The 20,997-nt window shown below is 42.8% G+C and overlaps 3 protein-coding genes across 3 annotated transcripts; 2 read left to right on the forward strand and 1 right to left on the reverse strand.

The window, feature by feature from the left end:
• The first annotated feature begins 15 nt into the window (after positions 1–15).
• Positions 16–8,382, forward strand: wdr21 (WD repeat domain 21). The gene is made up of 13 exons (XM_078274703.1): positions 16–498; positions 611–738; positions 1,015–1,172; positions 1,318–1,400; positions 1,873–1,975; positions 2,642–2,785; positions 3,868–3,917; positions 4,024–4,103; positions 4,668–4,760; positions 5,119–5,216; positions 5,365–5,544; positions 5,727–5,841; positions 7,388–8,382. The coding sequence occupies exons 1-13, from the start codon at positions 386–388 to the stop codon at positions 7,618–7,620; spliced, it is 1,578 nt and encodes a 525-aa protein (XP_078130829.1). The 5' UTR covers positions 16–385; the 3' UTR covers positions 7,621–8,382.
• zfyve1 (zinc finger, FYVE domain containing 1) lies at positions 8,147–17,704 on the reverse strand. The gene is made up of 12 exons (XM_078274702.1): positions 16,293–17,704; positions 15,958–16,201; positions 15,586–15,846; positions 15,241–15,455; positions 14,615–14,721; positions 14,312–14,420; positions 14,127–14,224; positions 13,803–13,920; positions 13,124–13,294; positions 11,640–11,820; positions 11,437–11,550; positions 8,147–10,473 (listed from the first exon to the last, which is right to left on the reverse strand). The coding sequence occupies exons 1-12, from the start codon at positions 16,779–16,781 to the stop codon at positions 10,241–10,243; spliced, it is 2,340 nt and encodes a 779-aa protein (XP_078130828.1). The 5' UTR covers positions 16,782–17,704; the 3' UTR covers positions 8,147–10,240.
• A 108-nt stretch (positions 17,705–17,812) lies between these two features.
• pigh (phosphatidylinositol glycan anchor biosynthesis, class H) lies at positions 17,813–20,662 on the forward strand. Its single transcript, XM_078274707.1, has 4 exons — positions 17,813–18,516; positions 18,878–19,087; positions 19,204–19,287; positions 20,011–20,662. Exons 1-4 carry the CDS (start codon positions 18,337–18,339, stop codon positions 20,080–20,082), a joined length of 546 nt encoding a protein of 181 aa, XP_078130833.1. The 5' UTR covers positions 17,813–18,336; the 3' UTR covers positions 20,083–20,662.
• The last annotated feature ends 335 nt before the right edge of the window (positions 20,663–20,997 follow it).

The following is a 20,997-nucleotide window of genomic DNA, read 5'->3' on the forward strand; positions in this document are numbered from 1 at the left end:
TCAGCCAATGAATGACATTTGGAGGCGGGAGAACAAGGCAGGAACTCAATGTACAGCAGTTAGCTAGCTAGCTTATGAGGGTTGAAACTGTAACAAAACATCAGTTTATTAAGAAAATAAAGAATGTTTACATTAAACGGAAAGCCTGTTTATTAACGTAATAAAACCGTATTCACGTTAACTCGTGTTTCATTTCCACCATTACTAGAAAGGTGTCGAGAAAGATGTGTAGTCAACGTTAGCTCAAAAATGCTAATGACTGCAGCTTGCAACATGTAGCTAAACATGCTGCATCAAGTAGCTTTACACACTCGTACACATAGCTAGAAGTTAATAATAGACATCGTGGGGAGAGGATCCTTACTTGTGGACTCTAACAGCAGGGATGAAGAAGTGGAACTGGCAAGAAGGACAGCGACCGTACAGGCGACAAGGTACTGGTCAACGCCATGGTTGGTACAGAGGCAACCGGCAAAGATCAACACAGGACGAGCAGTGGTATGTTAAAGTATCATATTAAAGGACATATTGATGCATGGTTTAGTCTAAAACTAGTTTAAAAGCACAGGCAGTGTTGGTAACGTCAGTAAGAGTGGTGTTCTGTTCACAGGTCTGGACATAATGATGCAGGGCCATCATTTAGAGCATCTCAGAGGAGAAATGAAAACCAGTCAGCTTCTGTCTCGTCGTCCTCCTCATCTTCCTCTTCTTCCTCTAAGACCAGCAGTGCTGCACCAGGTCAGTACCACACAAACATTTGTTCTCTGGTGTTAAGTCTTGAGCCATACCACATAACAAGCACTGTTTTGTTAGTGATGGTAAGCTGGTAAGCTGAGGAAGTAAATTATACAGTTGGTGCCCACATGAAGACTTTATCAGAAAACACTGCAACACACAATCCTTGTAAAACAGTAAATGGTTATTCCTAATGTAAACAAAATAACCTGGGGTGTAACTTGAATAGCAAGAAGACGAGATGTCCATGCTTAATTTTACCACCTATTCTGTTGCCAGAGCTGCCTGGTTTCTACTTTGACCCGGAGAAAAATCGTTACTTTCGCCTGTTGCCCGGACACAACAACTGTAACCCGCTGACCAGAGAGCAGTTGCAGGAGAAGGAAAGAGAGAAACAGAGAAACAAGATGCTCGCGGAGGATGAAAAGCCCAGAAAAGTGAGTCTGTTGTCAGACCTTGTCAATCCTTCTTTAGCTTTTAGCATTATGATGTTGTTTCTTGTGCTTGAAGCATCAGTTATACATTTTCTCACCACATGCTTGGGTTTCATACTTTTTATATTATATATGATCTTCTAAATAGAAAGCACCAAGAACAGGACTGAACTCTTCGCTGCTGCTGCAGAAAAGACACCTTGGCATGTTACCTGAAAACTCCTATTGCAGGTACTGTACCACTCTGCTGTGTGCACGTGCATACACGGAGGATGTAGAGCTGTTCTCCTTGTACCCTGTCTACATAGCAATACCCACAGCTGTAATACATTACAGCAAACAACCCCAGCAAAACACAGTCTAACTATAATGATAATCAGTTCTGAATGTGTAGAGTGAGTTTTCTTTGAAACATTGCCGGCCCACTAATAATGATGCTAATCAATTTTGACATGGGTTTGAAAATAGTCCGAAAAATAAACATGCTAAAATGTAGTCAAATATTGTTCTGCCTGACAGTTTCAATTGTATAAATTAAATTCATACACAGATGTAACCCAAATGATTTATATTCGTCCTTTTGCCAAACATGTTTTTAAATACATAAATACACATACACACATTGTCAGATATTGGTTCTGGTTTGGTGAATTGTTTGCAGATGTTTCTCATCAGTGTTGACGTGGTTACTGTGTGTCTCCAGGCTGGTCCATGAGGTGAAGGTCAGTGGAATGAGACGCCACAAACTAGAGATACAGAGCACGGACAACAGCAACCCCAACACTGACAACTTCCGGCTCATAGTGGTGAGAACGCACACAAAACACGCTAGGGTTAATGCAGAGTTTTTTTTTGTGATTGTTGCGGGCAAAAATCCTTGATTATGCGGCAAGTTTTCTTAAAAAATGCAATGGAATATGCGGGATATTTATGCAATTTTATGCAATGAAATTACGGGAACTTGCAAAAACTGCGGTTTCATCATGGCTTCATCGCGGGGTTTGCAGCTTTTCGATGATGTTCACGTCGCGTAACTACGTCACTTCATAACGTTCCCATGGCAACAGGGGAAAATGGCTGCTCTTGTGTGAAGTAAACGCAACATTTTTCAACAAGATATATGTGACTTTTTTTGCAGCGAAAATGCCGGGATTATGAAGTCATGCAAGCCCCGCATATTTTGCGCGGAAATCGGCAATTTATGCGGCGAAAGTGCGGCGTATTTGAAAAAATGCGGCCCCCCGCATAAATATGCGGACTTTGGCTGGTTATGCATTGAATTATGCGATCGCATAATCGCGTTTTTCTGGAAGGACTGACAATATTGCAGTCGTAACAGATGCACTGTATAAACACATGTTCTACTTTAATTGAGAGTTGGAAAAGCACGAGAATAATTTCTTATAGTGTACTTGCTGGTCTACATATCCTCTTTGAACTCCATCCTCCCTCCTCTTCCTCGTCTTTCTCAGGGGGACTCTGCATGTGAGCGAGTGTTCACAGTCAATGATGTGTCACACGGAGGCTGCAAGTACGGCATCATGAACTTCAGCAGCAGCAGCCGGGGATCTCTGTCTGTGGAAATGTGCGACAACCTCTACTTCACAAACCGCAAGGTGGGAGTGTTTCGCAGGAGCAGTGACTCTGAATGTGTAGACATTTTATGTTTTTCACTGTACCCAACTTCCACCCTACATTTTGTGGAAACCTTTTATATTGTGTAATTATATTATATACACTCACCTAAAGGATTATTAGGAATACCTGTTAAATTTCACGTTAATGAAATTATCTAATCAACCAATCACATGGCAGCTGCTTCAGTGCATTTAGGGGTGTGGTCCAGGTCTAGACAATCTCCTGAACTCCAAACTGAATGTCAGAATGGGAACGAAAGGTGATCTTAGCAACTTTGAGCGTGGCATGGTTGTTGGTGCCAGACGGGCTGGTCTGAGTATTTCACAATCTGCTCAGTTACTGGGATTTTCACACACAACCATTTCTAGGGTTTACAAAGAATGGTCTGAAAAAGGAAAAACATCCAGTATGCTGCAGTCCTGGGGGGCGAAAATGCCTTGTTGATGCTAGAGATCAGAGGAGAATGGGCCAACTGATTCAAGCTGATAGAAGATCAGCTTTGACTCAAACAACCACTCGTTAAAACCGAGGTATGCAGCAAAGCATTTGTGAAGCCACAACACGAACAACCTTGAGGCGGATGGGCTACACCAGCAGAAGACCCCACCGGGTACCACTCATCTTCACTAAAACTAGGAAAATGAGGCTACAATTTGCACGAGCGCACCAAAATTGGACAGTTGAAGACTGGAAAAATGTTGCCTGGTCTGATGAGTCTCGATTTCTGTTGAGACATTCAGATGGTACAGTCAGAATTTGGTGTAAACAGAATGAGAACATGGATCCGTCATGCCTTGTTACCACTGGGCAGGCTGGTGGTGGTGGTGGTGTAATGGTGTGGGGGATCCCTTTCATCTTCAGAGCTGCCTTAATTCTTTGTGTCATTGATTCAACAAGGTGCTGGAAGCATTTTTTTTTAGAAATGTTGGCCCATATTGATAGGATAGGGTCAAACACGGTATTAGTATGGTGTTCCTAATAATCCCTTAGGTGAGTGTATATATGTATTATTATATATTTTAAATCCTGTAAGCTAAAGGCTTGGCTTAATGTGTTTCAGGTGAACTCCATCTGCTGGGCCTCGGTCAACTACCCAGACTCCCACGTCTTGTATCCTTCTCCAGCTTTAGTAATGCTCTTATTCAGCCTACATGTCCTAAAACTCAAGTGCTGCTTGGACACTGCCGGTATTTCCCTTGACTGAGCTGACTGTCAGGCTGTGTCTGGTAGGAGCGGCAGACACCCCCGGCTGTGTCAGTTTACTTCCTGCTTCCCTCTTCAGCAACTCCAACCCAGGTTGTACTGAATAGAATCCTCTCAGGTTTCCTACGCGATTTAACACGTTCACATGAAGCCGCCTACACATGATCCGCGGTAGAAGGGCGCAGAGCGGAGGGACAAAGCGCAGCGCAGATATATACGTTCTGGAACTGGTTGCGCCTTGAAATGTCAGCGGCAACGAGGTCAAAGTTGAAATCATTTGAACTTTGAGCGCAGCTCTCCGGCGTTACCACTTTCCCCATAGGAAAACTATGGAGCGGCGAGCACAGCGCAGTTTTGCAGCGGATCGTGTGTAGTCAGCTTCAGGCTATTCTATTTCATTATGGTTAGAAGGTGAATTTTGACACAAGGCTTTGGTATTGAAGAAGCTTTCCAAAGTAATCAGAATAATTCATTATGACCCCCTTTTAGTTCATTAACCCTCATTTGGCTTTTAAATTGCTGAATTTGTAATTAACTTGCACTATATGTCTTGCAGATTGATAGTAATAAAAAAGACATATTTCATGTTGGTATTGTTTGTTTACCTCCCCATTTTAACATTTCTTCTCTCTCTCGTCCGTCCTCCTCTTTCCTCAGACCAGCCCGGGATGCTGTGTAGCTTTAAGATATCGTCAGCCTGGTCTTGTGCTTGGTGCTTCAACCCCCAGTTTGACAAGACTTTTAGCACTGGTCTGTGCAGCTGTCATCATTTGTTTTGCAACCCATGATCAAATATGATATTCATAAACAGATAATCATAGTAATTAGCTTCTGTAGAGCTGTGAGTTTGTTGGCATAGCTATAGTTTTGGGGTGTTAAATCATACTCATTTTGTTCAGGCAGAGAAAAAGCTACACCAACACATGCTTGCTTTGCAATACAGAGTAACCGGTTGGCCTGTTGTGCTTATTATCGTTTTAGTTCATTAAAATAACGAATGACACAAATGGATCTAGAAAAGAGAGCTTGTTAATTGAGGGGACAAAGACTCTTCACAAACGTATGAATCTAAAATAATTTATATATATATATATACACGTGTTGGCAGGCCTGTCTCGTAGAGTGATAGTGAAAGATGCAGAGACGGGCCGAACGCAGACGTACAGCACCGGCAGCGATGTCTTGGCTCAGCAGTTTGCCCTTAGGGTGAGTCATCGGTTACATTTAAGTGATTCAAGCATGTTTGAGTTCACTTGTAACATGCTATAGCGTGGACTTATCTTCGTCTGGCTAAGCGCAGTGTAAGAAAGAATAGCAAGGCCAAGAAAGTAAAATACCTCCTTTTTTGTCTTAGGTCCCTGTGCTGTTTAATGGTTGCCGATCAGGAGAGATCTTCAGCATTGACCTGCGGCAGCGCGGCGGCCGCAGGGATCAAAGCTGGAAAGCCAGCCGCTTCCATCAAGAATCGGCCATCACCTCCGTACGCGTCCTGCAGGATGAGAACTACCTGCTTGCTGCTGACATGCTGGGCCAGGTCAGGTTATTGGCTTGAAAATTAGATTTTTGTGGGTCATACAAACATTGAGCTCTAAATGAAAATGTATTTTAACTATGTTTTGGTCCTGAGATGAGGCTAGCCCCAAGATAAGAGAGAGAAAATAACTAAAATGGATTTTATTACTGCTTTAGCTTTGTGTTTTCTTCATTTATGTGCAGATTAAGCTGTGGGATGTGCGAGTGACTAAGGCAGTGCAGGAGTACAAAGGGCACTACAATGAGCATGCCTACCTTCCCATCCACGTCAATGAGCCTGAGGGGCTTTTGTTGGCAGGTAGGAGAGGACACCACATGCTCAACGTCACGGTCTTAATCAAAGAAATACCAGGCTTAACAGTTACTATGCTCTGACATGCAGTGGGGCAAAAAAGTATTTAGTCAGCCACCAATTGTGCAAGTTTTCCCACTTAAAAAGATGAGAGGCCTGTAAGTTTCATCATAGGTACACTTCAACTATGAGAGACAAAATGAGAAAAAAAAAAATCCAGAAAATCACATTGTAGGATTTTTAATTAATTTATTTGCAAATTCCTCAGGAAAATAAGTATTTGGTCACCTACAAACAAGCAAGATTTCTGGCTCTCACAGACCTGTAACTTCTTCTTTAAGAGGCTCCTCTGTCCTCCACTCGTTACCTGTATTAATGGCACCTGTTTGAACTTGTTATCAGTATAAAAGACACCTGTCCACAACCTCAAACAGTCACACTCCAAACTCCACTATGGCCAAGACCAAAGAGCTGTCAAAGGACACCAGAAACAAAATTGTAGACCTGCACCAGGCTGGGAAGACTGAATCTGCAATAGGTAAGCAGCTTGGTGTGAAGATATCAACCGTGGGAGCAATTATAAGAAAATGGAAGACATACAAGACCACTAATAATCTCCCTCAATCCGGGGCTCCACCCAAGATCTCACCCCGTGGGGTCAAAATGATCACAAGAACGGTGAGCAAAAATCCCAGAACCACATGGGGGGACCTAGTGAATGACCTGCAGAGAGCTGGGACCAAAGTAACAAAGGCTACCATCGGTAACACACTACGCCGCCAGGGACTCAAATCCTGCAGTGCCAGACGTGTCCCCCTGCTTAAGCCAGTACATGTCCAGGCCCGTCTGGAGTTTGCTAGAGAGCATTTGGATGATCCAGAAGAGGACTGGGAGAATGTCAGATGAAACCAAAATAGAACTTTTTGGTAAAAACTCAACTCGTCGTGTTTGGAGGGGAAAGAATGCTGAGTTGCACCCAAAGAACACCATACCTACTGTGAAGCATGGGGGTGGAAACATCATGCTTTGTGGCTGTTTTTCTGCAAAGGGACCAGGACGACTGATCCGTGTAAAGGAAAGAATGAATGGGGCCATGTATCATGAGATTTTGAGTGAAAACCTCCTTCCATCAGCAAGGGCATTGAAGATGAAACGTGGCTGGGTCTTTCAGCATGACAATGATCCCAAACACACCACCCGGGCAACGAAGGAGTGGCTTCGTAAGAAGCATTTCAAGGTCCTGGAGTGGCCTAGCCAGTCTCCAGATCTCAATCCCATAGAAAAGTTTTGGAGGGAGTTGAAAGTCTGTGTTATCTTATCTTTTTAAGTGGGAGAACTTGCACAATTGGTGGCTGACTAAATACTTTTTTGTCCCACTGTACTTAGTGTAAGTCAACATTGAGGCAGTTGCAGATAAAAATACTAAATGGCCAGATAAGGTATTTCAGAGAGAGTTTGAGAGATCTGAAGCCTGCCAAAGATGTCTCATGTCTCTCCCATTTAAAACACTCATTTTGCATCCCCCCCCCCATCCTCTGTTTTCTTTCCCCAGTCGGTCAGGATTGCTACACAAGGTTATGGAGCCTAAAAGATGGCCACCTACTGAGGACTATTCCATCCCCCCACCCAACCGCAAACGACCTGATCCCGAGCGTGGTCTTCTCCTCCAAGTTGGGCGGCTGCAGGGGGCTCCCCGGCCTGCTAATGGCCGTCAAACACGACCTTTACTACTTCCCATACAGCACCGACTACCAGGAAGGAGGAGAGCAGCCGGCCAGCTTTTAGGAAAAGACAGAATGCTTCTTCTTACAAATCATTCTTAAGACAAGGACATTTTTTTTTGCCAAATGTATGGATGGAGTTATAGTCATATACAAAATCTATAGGTATTTTATAATTGAAAGGGTTCGGCCACGTATGCAGGTCATTTCCACAAGGTTGCAGTGAACTTTTGATTGGGAAGATGACCTCGGAAGAGTTACATTGAAGTCTCAGGGGAAAGTTATTTTTTGACCCACTTGTTTGTGCCAAAAGGAAACAGAAGTGCTACATACGAGTGCACACAACTACTACAGTTAAGATTTGTGTAACCTTTACAAAAAAGTGCTCTTACTTGTGACATAATTGACCTTATGATTTCTAACGTAATTTAGGATGTCTCCGATCTGAATTTGAAAAGAATGATACTGCGTTTATACTATAAATCAACAGTTTCTAATTGCTGTTGCATGACAATTCTATTCTTAAAAAAAAATGGTTAACACAGTGACCTGTTGCATTGTATTTGCTCCTAAGTGACACACACACCGACTGAGTTTCTGCAGTTTAATACATAATGGTATGAGCATACATGAACATAAAGGTATTGATTTGTTCCTTGTAATATTCATTGAACATCTCTCACTGAGATAGGGACAGTGATTAGATAATTCACTGATTCAGGTCAAAGTGTTATTTCAGCTTATTTGTTAAAATGGTAACCAAACCAACTATCCTATGCTACGTTTACACGTGGCCGGCTATTTTCATAAACTGACATTTCAACCTCTCCGTTTTCAAAAATAATATTGTGCACAGCTGTCAGTTTTCAGAAAAGTGTTCGTTTACACGTACCCGTGTATATATATGCCGTCAATGCCGTGAAGAGCATGCCAAACCTGTAGGTGGCAGTGTAACGAGAAGCTCAAGCCCACGTTAACCAATCAGAATCCCGAAAATAGCAACAACGGCAACAAATCACTTCCTCTCTCTTCTCTTCCTCACTTCCTTGGCTGCCTAAACCTCCATTTGTCTCAGTTTACGTGCAAACGAAGCTCTGGCCGGAGGTTTTTAGAAAGACTCGTTTTCAGAGGCAAATTCTCCGTTTGCATGTAAACGAAGGGCACAAACGAAGGGAAATGTCTCAGTTTTTCTAAATAACCATGTACGTGTAAACAGGGCCCTCTTCAGAACCTGATAGGAAGAAAAAAAAACCATATCAATACAGTCAAAAGCCTATCTGCATCATTATGTTGTATTTGTCAGATAATTGTGTGAGACAGTCTCAAAACGTTGCCCACTTGGTGCTCCTAGCTAACTAGCTACACAGCCTGAGTTGACAGAGTAAACGATTACTCTTCTAATTATTTCCTGTTTTGAGGGGCCAGCCTCAAAGATGGTTTCAAGTCTTCTCTGTTCCATATTGCTTCTGTGAGCCAGCCACTATAAAAACAGTTCCTGTTGCATTTCATCCCACTGCAGTCAGATTTGTCTTGTTAGATAAAACAGTTTTAACATTTTAAAAACGAGGCCATTTCTTTCTTCCTATTTGAGTAAACTGTTTTCCCATATGTATATTCTATGCAAAATAACAAGGTCGACAGCATTATTAAGGCTGTTCTATTATCTGCCCATTCAAATGGACAAACCACCACAAAGCATTGAGGGATGAAGTTCTAATGGCAGCACGACGCAATCAGCACGGTGGCTAGCGGTGGTTAGCACTTCTGCCTCACAGCAAGAAGGTCTGGGTTCGAATCCAGGTCGTTCCGGGCCTTTCTGTGTGGAGTTTGCATGTTCTCCCCGTGTTTGCGTGGGTTTCCTCCGGGTGCTCCAGTTTCTTCCCACCATAAAGACATGCATGCTAGGTAATTAGGACTACAATTGAAAATTAGCCGACTGGCTAACACTGGCGCATTTACAGAAATGTTGATTAATGTGCATTGTCCTAATCAAATAAAAAAAAAAAACGTTTAAACTTAATCCTCCTGAAGCCAAAGAGTGGCGGGAAAGCTAAAGCTTGCAGGGCTTAAGCAGAGGAAAACTACTGTAGATCCATTCAAAAGGATCCACATTTATTGTGGTGGATATGAGGTTTTCCATTGTTTCCTCTAAAGCTAGCCCTAAATGCTATTAAAGTGCTTACCCGGAATCAGTTTAAGATGTTCAGTCAGTGATTCTATTATAACGGTTCACCCATGTAGCCCCAGACTACAAAAGGTGCTAATAGTACTAGTGTGTCACACTGGGAGGGATTGTCCGGGGGGGGGTCACGTGCATCATTACAAGTTTTAAAGGATCGAATGGGTATTTACCTGAACTTTAAGCTTAATTGCAAGCAAGCACGTACAATACTCACTTTTATAAAACGCTGTCAAGTTCTCACTCTGACTGGTATTCTTCACAGTGTAAAATATAGGCATATTAAAGGGAAATAGCATCAGGGGACTGACGTGACGTGAGGATGGCGTTAGAAAACAATAAACCAAGTCCAACCTGCCACAGGACAGTCTAGTGGCAGCCAAGAAATGCCACTAAAGAGACGAAACGGAACTGAAGCCTCTTCGCCAAAATGTTGTCAATTCCAGTTTTCGCAGAGGCCAGCTTCCTTAACCGTCCCCCTCTCTGCCTCCTGCTCCTCGTCCTGCTAGAGCTCCCCGGGTTTCTGGTTGCAGCCGTTGCAGACCCTCACTGGGTGGTCCCAGCCGCGGGAGGGCACGGCACGCCGATCCTGAGAGCAGTCGTCGCACACTCCCTGGCCACAGGCGCGGCAGTGGTGGATGGAGAGACGTGGGGAGAACTCCCTCTGGCACTCGCTGCAGGAGTGGATGTCCTGATCCGGGACCCAGTAGGCCGGCCGAGCTGCGTCCTTCACCAGACCTGGAAGCAGCGGTTAATATTAGGGCTGAACGATTTTGGAAAATAATCCAAAAAAGGCCAGGCATCACGATACAATATTATTGTGATTTTGAACATATTGCAATATTCTGCGATATACTGAAATGAATTACCTTTTTTTTCAAACTAAACAAACAAACACATTTTTCCCAATTTCAAAATGATGTCCTCAAAAGGAACTTTGTCAACATTTGTTTGTCCATCTCACTCCAATTTTATTGCTGCAAAATGGGATTGTCAAGCAGACAAACTGACCAGCACATATATAATAATAGATCAATACTTGGCGTCTGTGTATCGATACAGTATTGCCACGGAAAATATACTATGCTGTATCGATTTTTTTTTCCCCCCCACCTCTATATGATATGCCCCTATTTTTTTTTATTTTTTTTTTTAAGCGTGAGGCAGTTTTTGCACAATACCTGACGCATCATCTTTTTAAAGCCAAAATTGTCCCACACAATTGACGTACTGTTCCTTTTTGACACTAAAGTTTCCATTTATCTGTGTTTTAAGCCCCCAACGTCTTCTTCCAGGCAGCGCTGCCTGGAAGGCACTAGGATTAGGCAGTGGTTATGGTTAGGGTCAGGGTTAGGTGCCTTGAAGTCAACGGGCGCAGCGCTGCCTGGAAGGAGACGTTGGGAGCTTAAAACACCATCGAGCAAAGTTTCCGCAGTGTCAGGTTCTGTCAAGGTACGGCATAGCGTGCCAAGTTGACGCTTCCTCTGCAGACTGCTTTACTCTTGCGCGTCACAGGAGTATCTAGTACCAGAGTGTAATTGCAGCCTTTGCGATAAAAACATATAGCGATATTATTGCTAACGCAATTATTTTTTCAGCCCTAGTTAATATGACTGTTGATCAACAGCTGGGGTAGTTTTAGTTAGAAGTGATCTTTGTCTGCATTGTTTTGATAATCATGTCGGCGGATGTAATGCTCACCGAGAGGTATGTCGATGGCACCGACCACAGCTCCTAAAGTGTTCTGAACCGCCTCCCCAACCTTCCTGGCTATCAGGGTGCCTCCCTCCTCCTCCAAGGCAGCATCCAGTAACTCTGCAAAAAGGGGAAACATGCACACATGAAATCAGGCACTCGCAAACGTTTAAATTGATATCACGTTGAATACTGAGAGAGGGATTTACCAGTTGGGATTCCCCTGTTGTGGAAACACGCGTCGCAGACTCGGACAGGAGCGAGGCCCCAGCCCCTCTCCGGGACCGGACGAGTCTTTGAGGAGCAGGGGTCACAGAAGCCCTCTCCGCAGGCACGACAATGGTGCTTGGTGTCGTTGGGCTGGAACTCTTCCCCACATTTATGACATTTCTGCAACACACACACACAGTACTTCCAGTTGTCACACTGTAGATAGAATTCCATATAAGATGAGTATAAGATTTTTGGGGGGTTTTCACCATCAAATCCTGTCCATATTAGAAACACCATGTCTGGTTTCACAGGTGTGTAATAAAACAGCCTGGGCACCTATTGTCCGTTGGCCTGTCGTGGGCAAAGCCCTGCTTCTCAATGGAAGTAGGATCTCTATTTCGCCCACCGGTCTTCATTTCCCCCTCACCACTGCTGCATCTAAGGAACAAATGTCCCTCTTCGAAATAAAATCTCCATTTTAAATTGTTGCATTATTGAAAAGCTGACAGCTGGTTCTGCAGAACTGTTTACAGTTTAATTTAGTTTATTATTGGATCTCTATGAGCTGGGCCCTTAAGCACAGCTAGTCTTCCTGGGGTCCACTTAGAAAAGCCAAATACGTGAAGAAAAAAGGCAAAACTCTGGTGAACAAGACCCTGAATTGTGTACCAAGTTGAATTGTATGGAAATATATAACGCGTGGACTCTACTGGACTTTATTTTCTCTTGGCAGTGACTGAGGCTGGAAAAGAAAAGTGAAACTCTAGTACAAAGTTGCATGTACTCATGGTTCCGTTTCTTTTTTTCAAGATTTTTTTGTGGCATTTGTAGGCCTTTATTAGATAAGACAGCTTTAGACATGAAAGGGGAGAGAGGGGGGGGGGGGGAGACATGCAGCAAAGGAACGGAGGTTGGAATCGAACCCGCGACCGCTGTGTCGAGGACTAAGCCTCTGTATATGGGCGCGCGCTCTACCAAGTAAGCTACCCAGTCGCCCTCGGTTCTGTTTCTTGAATCGACAGTTACACTCTCAGTGTAGAGCTGCAAAGATGAATCGATCAGCTGTGAACTATTACGTGAATCGGCAACTATTTTGATTATCGATTAATCGGTTTGGGTTATTTCTAAAGAAAGAAAAGTTTTAATTCTCTGAATTTAGCCCTATCTCAGTGCTTATTAGGGGTGTGAATCTTCACTGGTCTCACGATTCAATTTGATTACGATTATCCATCCTGTCAACGATTCAATATCACGATGCGCCACCACCTCAAATGTATTATATATTGCTACACGTGGTTCTGAACACAGCAGACAACAGACAAAAGGCAAAAACTAAAACAGCAGCGAATGGGAAATCATCAAGCGACATCAGTAGGCAATAATCGATTATTGTCTGTCACTGCATCGATGCAGAATCATCCACGTCCGCATCGCGATGCATCAATGCAACGGTTCATTTTGTGCAGTTTTAGTCACGTACCAGGATAAGGGAGTTGGGTTTCCAGTAGGTGGGAGCGATCTGGTCGGTAAGCCAGGAGGTGACTGCTTTGGCAGGCTTGACGCTGAGTTCAGACACTGACTGAGAAATGTATTTGACTCCATCCAGCAGCCTCTGGGCAGCGTTGTTGTTGTCTTTCAAAAAACCGTCAGACTGAAAAGAGAGGCAAGAAGAGAAGAACATACAAAGATACAAATGAATACACTTTCTGTTGTACCCGCATCATACTGTAACTATATATTGTAATATAATCTTAATTTTATAATATGTTAATTTTAGAGTTGTGTACAGTACACAGTTACAGTAGATTATTTTAGTGTGCAATTATTGTCACTGAAAACTGACCACCACAGAGAATGTCAGAAATACAATAATTTAGGCAGTAGCATGATATGTGCTTGGCATTTATGCCTCTATAGTCAGCACTTTTGACTGCGTATGCTTACGTCATCATGATTCCATGAAAAAAGGTCATAAACCACATTTTGCATTAGTTTTCTGGGCATCAACATACAACCGACTGGCAAGAATATACTGAACATGCAGCTCGCAATAGATGTGACAACACTGATTTGAGTTAAAACCTTTGAAATCTTGGCTTGCAACTTTGTTTAATTGGTTTAGACAGAATCTCATTTAGGCTGTTCCACTGTGGCCTTACCCCAGGCCAGATGTGCTGGATCTCTGTTCTAACCACTGTTTCCACTGGGTCCTGGTTTCCATACCAGTACTGCCTGCTTCTGTAGATCACTGCACAGTTGGGGCACTCGATTACATACCTGGACAAAGACAAAATAAATCTGTTCTCAGTATGAAGGGGACAGATTTGATTGCCTCTTGGTCTTGCAATACATTTCTCTATGCAATTTCTGTTGTTATAATTGTGAACTAATAGCAAATAACAAGTAGGTTGATCACACTGTGCTCGCAAGGAAAGCCATTTCCAATCATCTTCCAAATGGTTGTGTGTTGTAGCTGGACTCACCCAGACCAGGCGTAGATGGCCAAGCCAAACCACGGTGAGTCAGACGAGGCCGTCGTTTTGGGAACCACTACTACCTCCTTCCCGCCCTCATAGCAGGCCTGAGAAGTTCAGCACAGACACTCAGAACCTCGTCAAGCAGGAATACTTCAACATATACACGTGTTGCATTTTGGGCTTGTACTTGCCTTGCAAGTGTAGATGCGGTTGTCATACTGCGCAGAGTAGCGACAGCGATGTTTGGCTTCGTGGTCGAGTCCCTCCTTTAGGTGGTTCATGCTTCTCTTACAGCCTGAACTGAAAGTCAGAGACAAAGGCCAGAATATTTAAGGGATACATTAATGTTGATTCTTTGAGGGTGACTTTTTTTTAAACAAAACATTATTAAATCACAATTCCAAAAAAAAATAAAAAAAATACTGTTCCATTACTTATTCATGTAATAATTATCTCGTTAACAATGTTATTTATAGATCCAGAGAGACACGTACCCACAGCTGAGGCAGAGGCTAGAGCAGGTAAAGTACTCATCTGGAAAGAAGGAGTTACTGGCCATGTACTCTTCGGAAATCTCCCCGCTAAAGCGTTCGCTCAGAGCCTGAGGGAAGGAGCCGGGAGGAGATGGAGGGACAGGAAGAGTCAGCAACGTTGACTGTAAATATTAGGGGTCGACCAATACTGGTTTTTCAGGGCCGATATCAATACCTATTATTAGTAGTTAATAAAACCGATAACCGATATGCATTTACAGTGAAACATTTTGATCTTTTAGTCAAAATTGACATTTTGGAATGTTACAAACTTCCAACACAAAAGTTTGTTTAAATGCTTTAAGCGATTATTTAATAAAACGACAAACAAAAATAGCTTCCTGGAGTTTTAACATGCTAACAGTTTGTTTGCAAGCGTTGCAGACTGCTTAGAGAACTGTAGCGGAGCCAAAGTAGCTGCACTTTTTAATTAATTAACGTTATCGGTAAAATAAAACACTGATACAGATAATCTGCAAATTGCCCAATAAGAGCCCCGATAATCGGCCAGGCCAATTTTTGGTCAATCAACAGTAAATAACACCACATTCTAATACGCACTTCTTCATACAATCAAGCATCACTACCTGCAGAGCCTTGTAGATGACGCTGGCAGAGCGTGGCGAGCGGGTGGTGTTGTTGTCCAGCTGTTGCTCCAGGCTGCGCAGCAGACCGCTGAAGTCTGTGGGAGGGTTGTAGGTTCGAGTTCCACGGTACTGGATGGAGCTGAACGCTTCTGGAAACAGACCCAGCTTCCTGAAACGCTCCTGGAGAAGACGCTCGGCTGACTCAGATGGTTTGTCTAGAGACAGAGAACAAATAGACACAGAGAGGAGAAAGAACATTAAAAAAAAAAAATCTTATCCCAGTCATGTTATTATTAAATTCCGACAAAGTACAGTCCAAAGGGAAAAAAAGGGTGACTCATGTACCTGATCCTAGTAGCTTGGTGTGGACGGTCTCATGGAAGATGATTACAGCAGGGCCCAGAGTGGACAACGGGACATCCAGACCACAGCGGGTGGTAGTCGCTTTCAGCTCCCTGGTGAAATGTTTAAGGTAGGCATCTGATGCATCACCAAGGAACTTGAAGAGATCGTCATGGAGACGGTCGGCATGGGTTCGGTAGATGACAACATCACAGATAGCCAGGACTTTGAGGAGCAGGCGTGTTCGCTGACCCTGATTAGCTCCTGAAGAGTGAAAACAACACAGTGGTAAATGTGTGTTAATGGAGAAAAACAGCTTCCCACTAGACCCTGTTTATTTCGTGGTATTACGTTAATCCATTGTTAGTCCCATACCAGCCCCAAGCAGTCCTTCTGTGTCGATGACTACCACCCGGTGTACAGGGTCCATAGCCGCCCACACACCCACAGTGCAGGACTCTTGGGTGGGTGAGGTCTTGAACACTTCTCGTCCAAGGAAAAATGTATGGTTCAGGGTATGTGACTTGCCCTCCCCAGTGTTTCCAAAGATGGAGACCACTTTGAGGAGCTCGTCTGACCTGCAGCCCAGTCTGCTCACAAAGTCGTCCTCATCCTTCACCTGAGAATCCACACATGATCAGCCCCATCGTCATAACATCCTCACAATGAGGTGCTTTCAAATGATTAAAACGTAATTTTAAGATATTTACCTGCATCTCCTCCCTCTCGTCCACCAATAGAAAGCTGCACACCTTCTCCAGCTCGCCTTTCAGGATCTCCATCTGTGACTCCCCAGCACCCAGATTGTTATCCTGGGGAGCTTTGGCAGGGGGGTAGGGTGTCAGGGGGTGCTTCCTCTTGTTGACTCCACTGTGGGTGCGTTTCTGGCAGTCCAAACACAGGTTGATCTTACAACCCTGGCAGCGCACCAGCGCTCGGAGCCGTCCACCGTTGTAAGAGCAGCTGCTGTCCCCTTTACACGAGTCACAGAAAGGAACGTGGCCTGGCGCAATCCGAACCCGGTCGTGATTCCTCATCCGCTCCTGGCGATGGAGCTCCAGTTCACAGCGGGCACACTGCAAGCTGCCGCATTCATCACATTCAAAGGCAGCCTCATCTGAACCCCCACAGGCGTAGCTCTCCTGACAGCCTAAGACTGTGTTCATTGCTTTATCTACAGCTGGACCTTGACCACTCATCTCAAAGCTGACGGGTCAGGGGTTAGTGAGAGTAACTAGGGTTGCAAAGGCAGTGCAGCGGAAGACACAACGACTCGGTTAAGCAAATGCCTACGACCAGATGCGATGTAACCTTGTTTGTTCAAATGACCCAAAAAGCCATTTCACTCATACTGTCATAAAGTAGCCTTTTATGATGTTAAGCTGAGGATCCAATTACTGCTTACTATTAAGGGTATTCAGTCGGTAGTAAAGCAAGACCAGGCAGCAATTTCAAACACTTGTTCAGAATAGTAATTACTTTATGTTTGGCACAACAGTTTGCTATTGTAGCTAACAGTAGCTGCCTTGCATCTCTTGGCTTGTTTTGGTAATGTTGCTGCTTAGTTGTCGATGCTGCGTTGCTATTTTAAAAGTAGCCCGGTACGCTCGTCACGTCTAAAAAATACGTTCTCAAACTCAGTAATAAATATGTTTATGTTATCAATCAATAGCGACACAAAGAGACACACTGAAGAAACAAGCAACCTTCGTTTCTATCGACTGACCTAGCAGAGGCTTCCAGTCCGACGGACGACGACTTACTAAAGTGCTGCCTCAACAGTCTAAAACTGGACACGTATACTGTCTAACACCATACCGCCGACTGCCACATAACAGCAAACGTTGTTGCAAAGGTTAGCTAGCTGAGCTATTCTTCAGTCAGACCCTTGTAGATGTTGTTGCTTTTACATCAGCTGATCGGCTTGTTTTTATCCAGAGTTCAAAAGTCATAAAACAGAATGCATTTTGGGAAATGCAGGATTTGGGAGTTGCAAAGAAAGACGAGGATTACATCGAAATTATAACTATTTGATAGTACACACACGAACAAATACTCCTGTCCTGAAATGGTTTCTAAAGGTAGTTTGACAATAGCTACCCGCCTACTTAAACAAATCAATGTGGATGAAGACGATGAAGATACTAACCGTTGCCCATAATGCTTTGCACCTTCCAGCTGCTGTGTTCACTTTTATTCGTATCCGGCGTACACCGAAGCTTACACAGTTAGACGGAGATAGCAACTGATATTAGTACACACCGTGTTATAACTAATTTCGGCGTCATATGTGTTTTATTACCAAGTGTATTGAATATTGAATTGACTCTGGTTGTTGTAAAGACGCAGAACGACGGTGCCCGCACCGTACGTTATTTTAGTTACTCTAACAACACCCAACCGAACAACCCGGTGTTTGTAACGAGTGCATCTAATGTGAGAATTGATTGTGACAGTTGTCCTGCGAGTATTCAGTATTTTTGCCCTCACTTTTTTTCTTATATTATATTTAACTAGAAAGACTTAGCATCGTATGTATGTAACGTTATGTATGTATGTAAGTATGCATGCATAATTTCCCGTCTAAGAAAGCACTACTTTATGATTTTAAACGCGAGTGACCTTGCCTGTTCACAGATAGCCAAAGCTAATTTAATTAGATGCTAACCTGTCTTCAGTGTTAGCTGGCTAAGCTAACCGTTTTTGCGAGCTCGCTTTTCCTCTCACGTTACTCTCCCTGCATTTGTTGGGTTCATGATGGAAGATGAAGCTTTCACCGACATTAATGGCAAAAGCATATCTCTGGACTGTCAGAGTCACTCTAGCCTTTGCAGCGAGTTCATTGTCAGCGTCCCCAAAGTGTCCATCGGCAAGGTGATGGTGTACACCTGCTGTGTTTGGCTTTTGGCGTACGCTGTGTTCTTCTTCACAGAGGTAAGACAAATGAGTCACTCCTAACTGAATCACTGTGCCCAAATCGCTAAATACTAGACCACAATCATGTCCACAAGTGTTACATCAATGTACTGTGACATCTTTTTACTCTAGTATCAAAATGCGCTGTTTCTGTGATAGTTTGCTATACATGTAGCATTAAGTAAAAGCTAATTATACAATTTTCTAAATCTTTATTACTTTCTATACTTTTTAGTGGACAGAATATTAGTGGTGCTCCCTTTGATCTGTAAATGTGTATGATCAGAGTATTCTTTTTGTTTTTGAGTGGTATATAACGATTCATATGAACATGTTACACTAGCAAGATCTTCATGTATATGTCTTCCCTCTCTTGCAGAACACAGCTGTTCTGTCCAGCGCTATATTCATCACCCTGGTTGGCATGATGCTTCACATCCACTTTGTGAAGGTAGACCACGAGTCCCTGCTTGTCATCGGCTCCTTAGGCATACAGGTGTCCTCCAGCTACGCCTCAGGCCGCGAGACCACCACATTCATTGAGATGAGCAAGATCAAGGACATTGTCATCAATGAAGCTATTTACATGGTGAATAAGGACATTAGCATTATAAACGTCGTTATTCTATATTATTCATACTACAGTTATGCCAGTTTATGCTTTTTGTAGGAAGAGCGCACTGACGTCTAATGCTTTTATTTCAGCATCAAATCATCTACTACCTTTGTGTGCTGTTGAAGGAGCCTTCGGATCCAAATGCAGTGTCAAGTGTTGTGCCATTGTTTCAGGTGAGGTTGAATGCAAGGTGTACGCATATCCCATAGAGCACATGCATCAAACTCAAGGCCCGCGGGCCAAATCCGGCCCCTTGCAGATTTAGATCGGGCCCGTATATCAATTTGGGTTCACAATAAATTTTGGCCGGCCTAGTTGTGCGCCAAACTAAAAACGCAGGAAAGTGTTTTTTAAACTGCAATTACCTGACATTCAAAGCAGAATATGACTCTGAGACTCGGAAATTCCCCCAGAAGAAGCAGAGAGTTTTCATATTCAGGCTGAGAAAAAAAAAAAAGTATCTATTTTATTGCTTGATTTGCTAAATTCTATGATGGCTAAGGAACTCTTTTGATGACTTTTGTAGGGCTTCATGTCAACAAAAAGCGAGCAAAAATGTCGGAAAAAGCAACACATTTACAAAAAGGTGACAAATGTCAGAGAATGCCACAAACAAGTCGGAACAAAAATGAGGAAAAAAAACTACCAAAATGTTTAAAAAAAGAGTGACATGCAGTAACAAAGCACGTCAATAAACTCTACATGTCTGGCCCTTGGTGTGATTCTCTTTTTTCCAGTGTGGCCCTTAGTGAAATTGAGTTTGACACCCCTGCCATAGAGCAACTTGCTTTTGTGTTTTGTTTCTTGTTTACTTCCTGTGTATAGGATTCTAATGCACACAGTGTCATTCTCAGTAACCTGTTTCTAATGAACTTTCTTTTCTCATTTTTTTTCAGAGTTCGAAGCCAAGGCTGAACTGCTTAGTGAAAGTTTACAAAAGCTGTCAGGAGATTATTTCAAAGTGCTAATGACACACACGTCTTACATTAGCGGTGTTTCTGGTCATGCAGTATGCTTTTAATATTTCTTTAAGTTATTTTTCTTTTCAGTTGATTAAAGCAGGTAGTTTTTCTTTTCTTTTGGTACATCTTGATTTAATGTACAGTGTATTTTTCATTATTTTTCTCACCTGTATGAATGTGAATGTGATCTGTTGAATACAAAAGTGTTGCCATGTTTTAAACACCAATATTAGTTTCACAATGACTTTATGTTATACTTTGTTGTGCAGTTACTTGAATAATGTGAAAATAGCACTGGTGTTAGACTACGTCTTTAAACCTAAAGAGCCAAACCTTTTAACTGACATTGTATTTAAAGATAGACATTACCTTTAACAGTTTCAATTGACTAATAATGCCGATATCTGTATTTTACAAGCATTTCCACACTGTATTTTTTTTATACAAAAAAATACATTTGATAAACAAAATGAATATTGTTCCTATTGAAATATTTGTGTGCTTGGGGTTAATGTTTTTGAGGAGCTTTACTTTCCGTCCCCAGTAGGGGGCAGTACCACACTTATTAAACTTTTGGAAATCAGAATCATGAATCAGTTCAGAGAAAAGCACTTTAGATGTACCAAAAAAAAATAACACACTTTTTTTAATTAACCCTGTATAGCATAACGCTAACGTGAAAAGAGTTGTTAAATGTGTAGTGTCAGATGTACAATACATTTGTAAACCTAAACATCCACACCTTCCTTAAGTAAGTCTTCCCTTCCTCATAACTACATTTACCTTCATCTCTAGGCAGTTGCTCAGGTTGACCAGTTGTCATCTTACTTGAGACTGTTAATATACCAGACCTGTTTTGTTTTTTAAATTTGACTTTACGTCACAGACCAAATGACAATGACAGTTTATGTAGAATCAAGG

The sequence above is a fragment of the Sander vitreus genome, chromosome 18 (assembly GCF_031162955.1).
Source record: "Sander vitreus isolate 19-12246 chromosome 18, sanVit1, whole genome shotgun sequence".
NCBI lineage: Eukaryota > Metazoa > Chordata > Actinopteri > Perciformes > Percidae > Sander > Sander vitreus.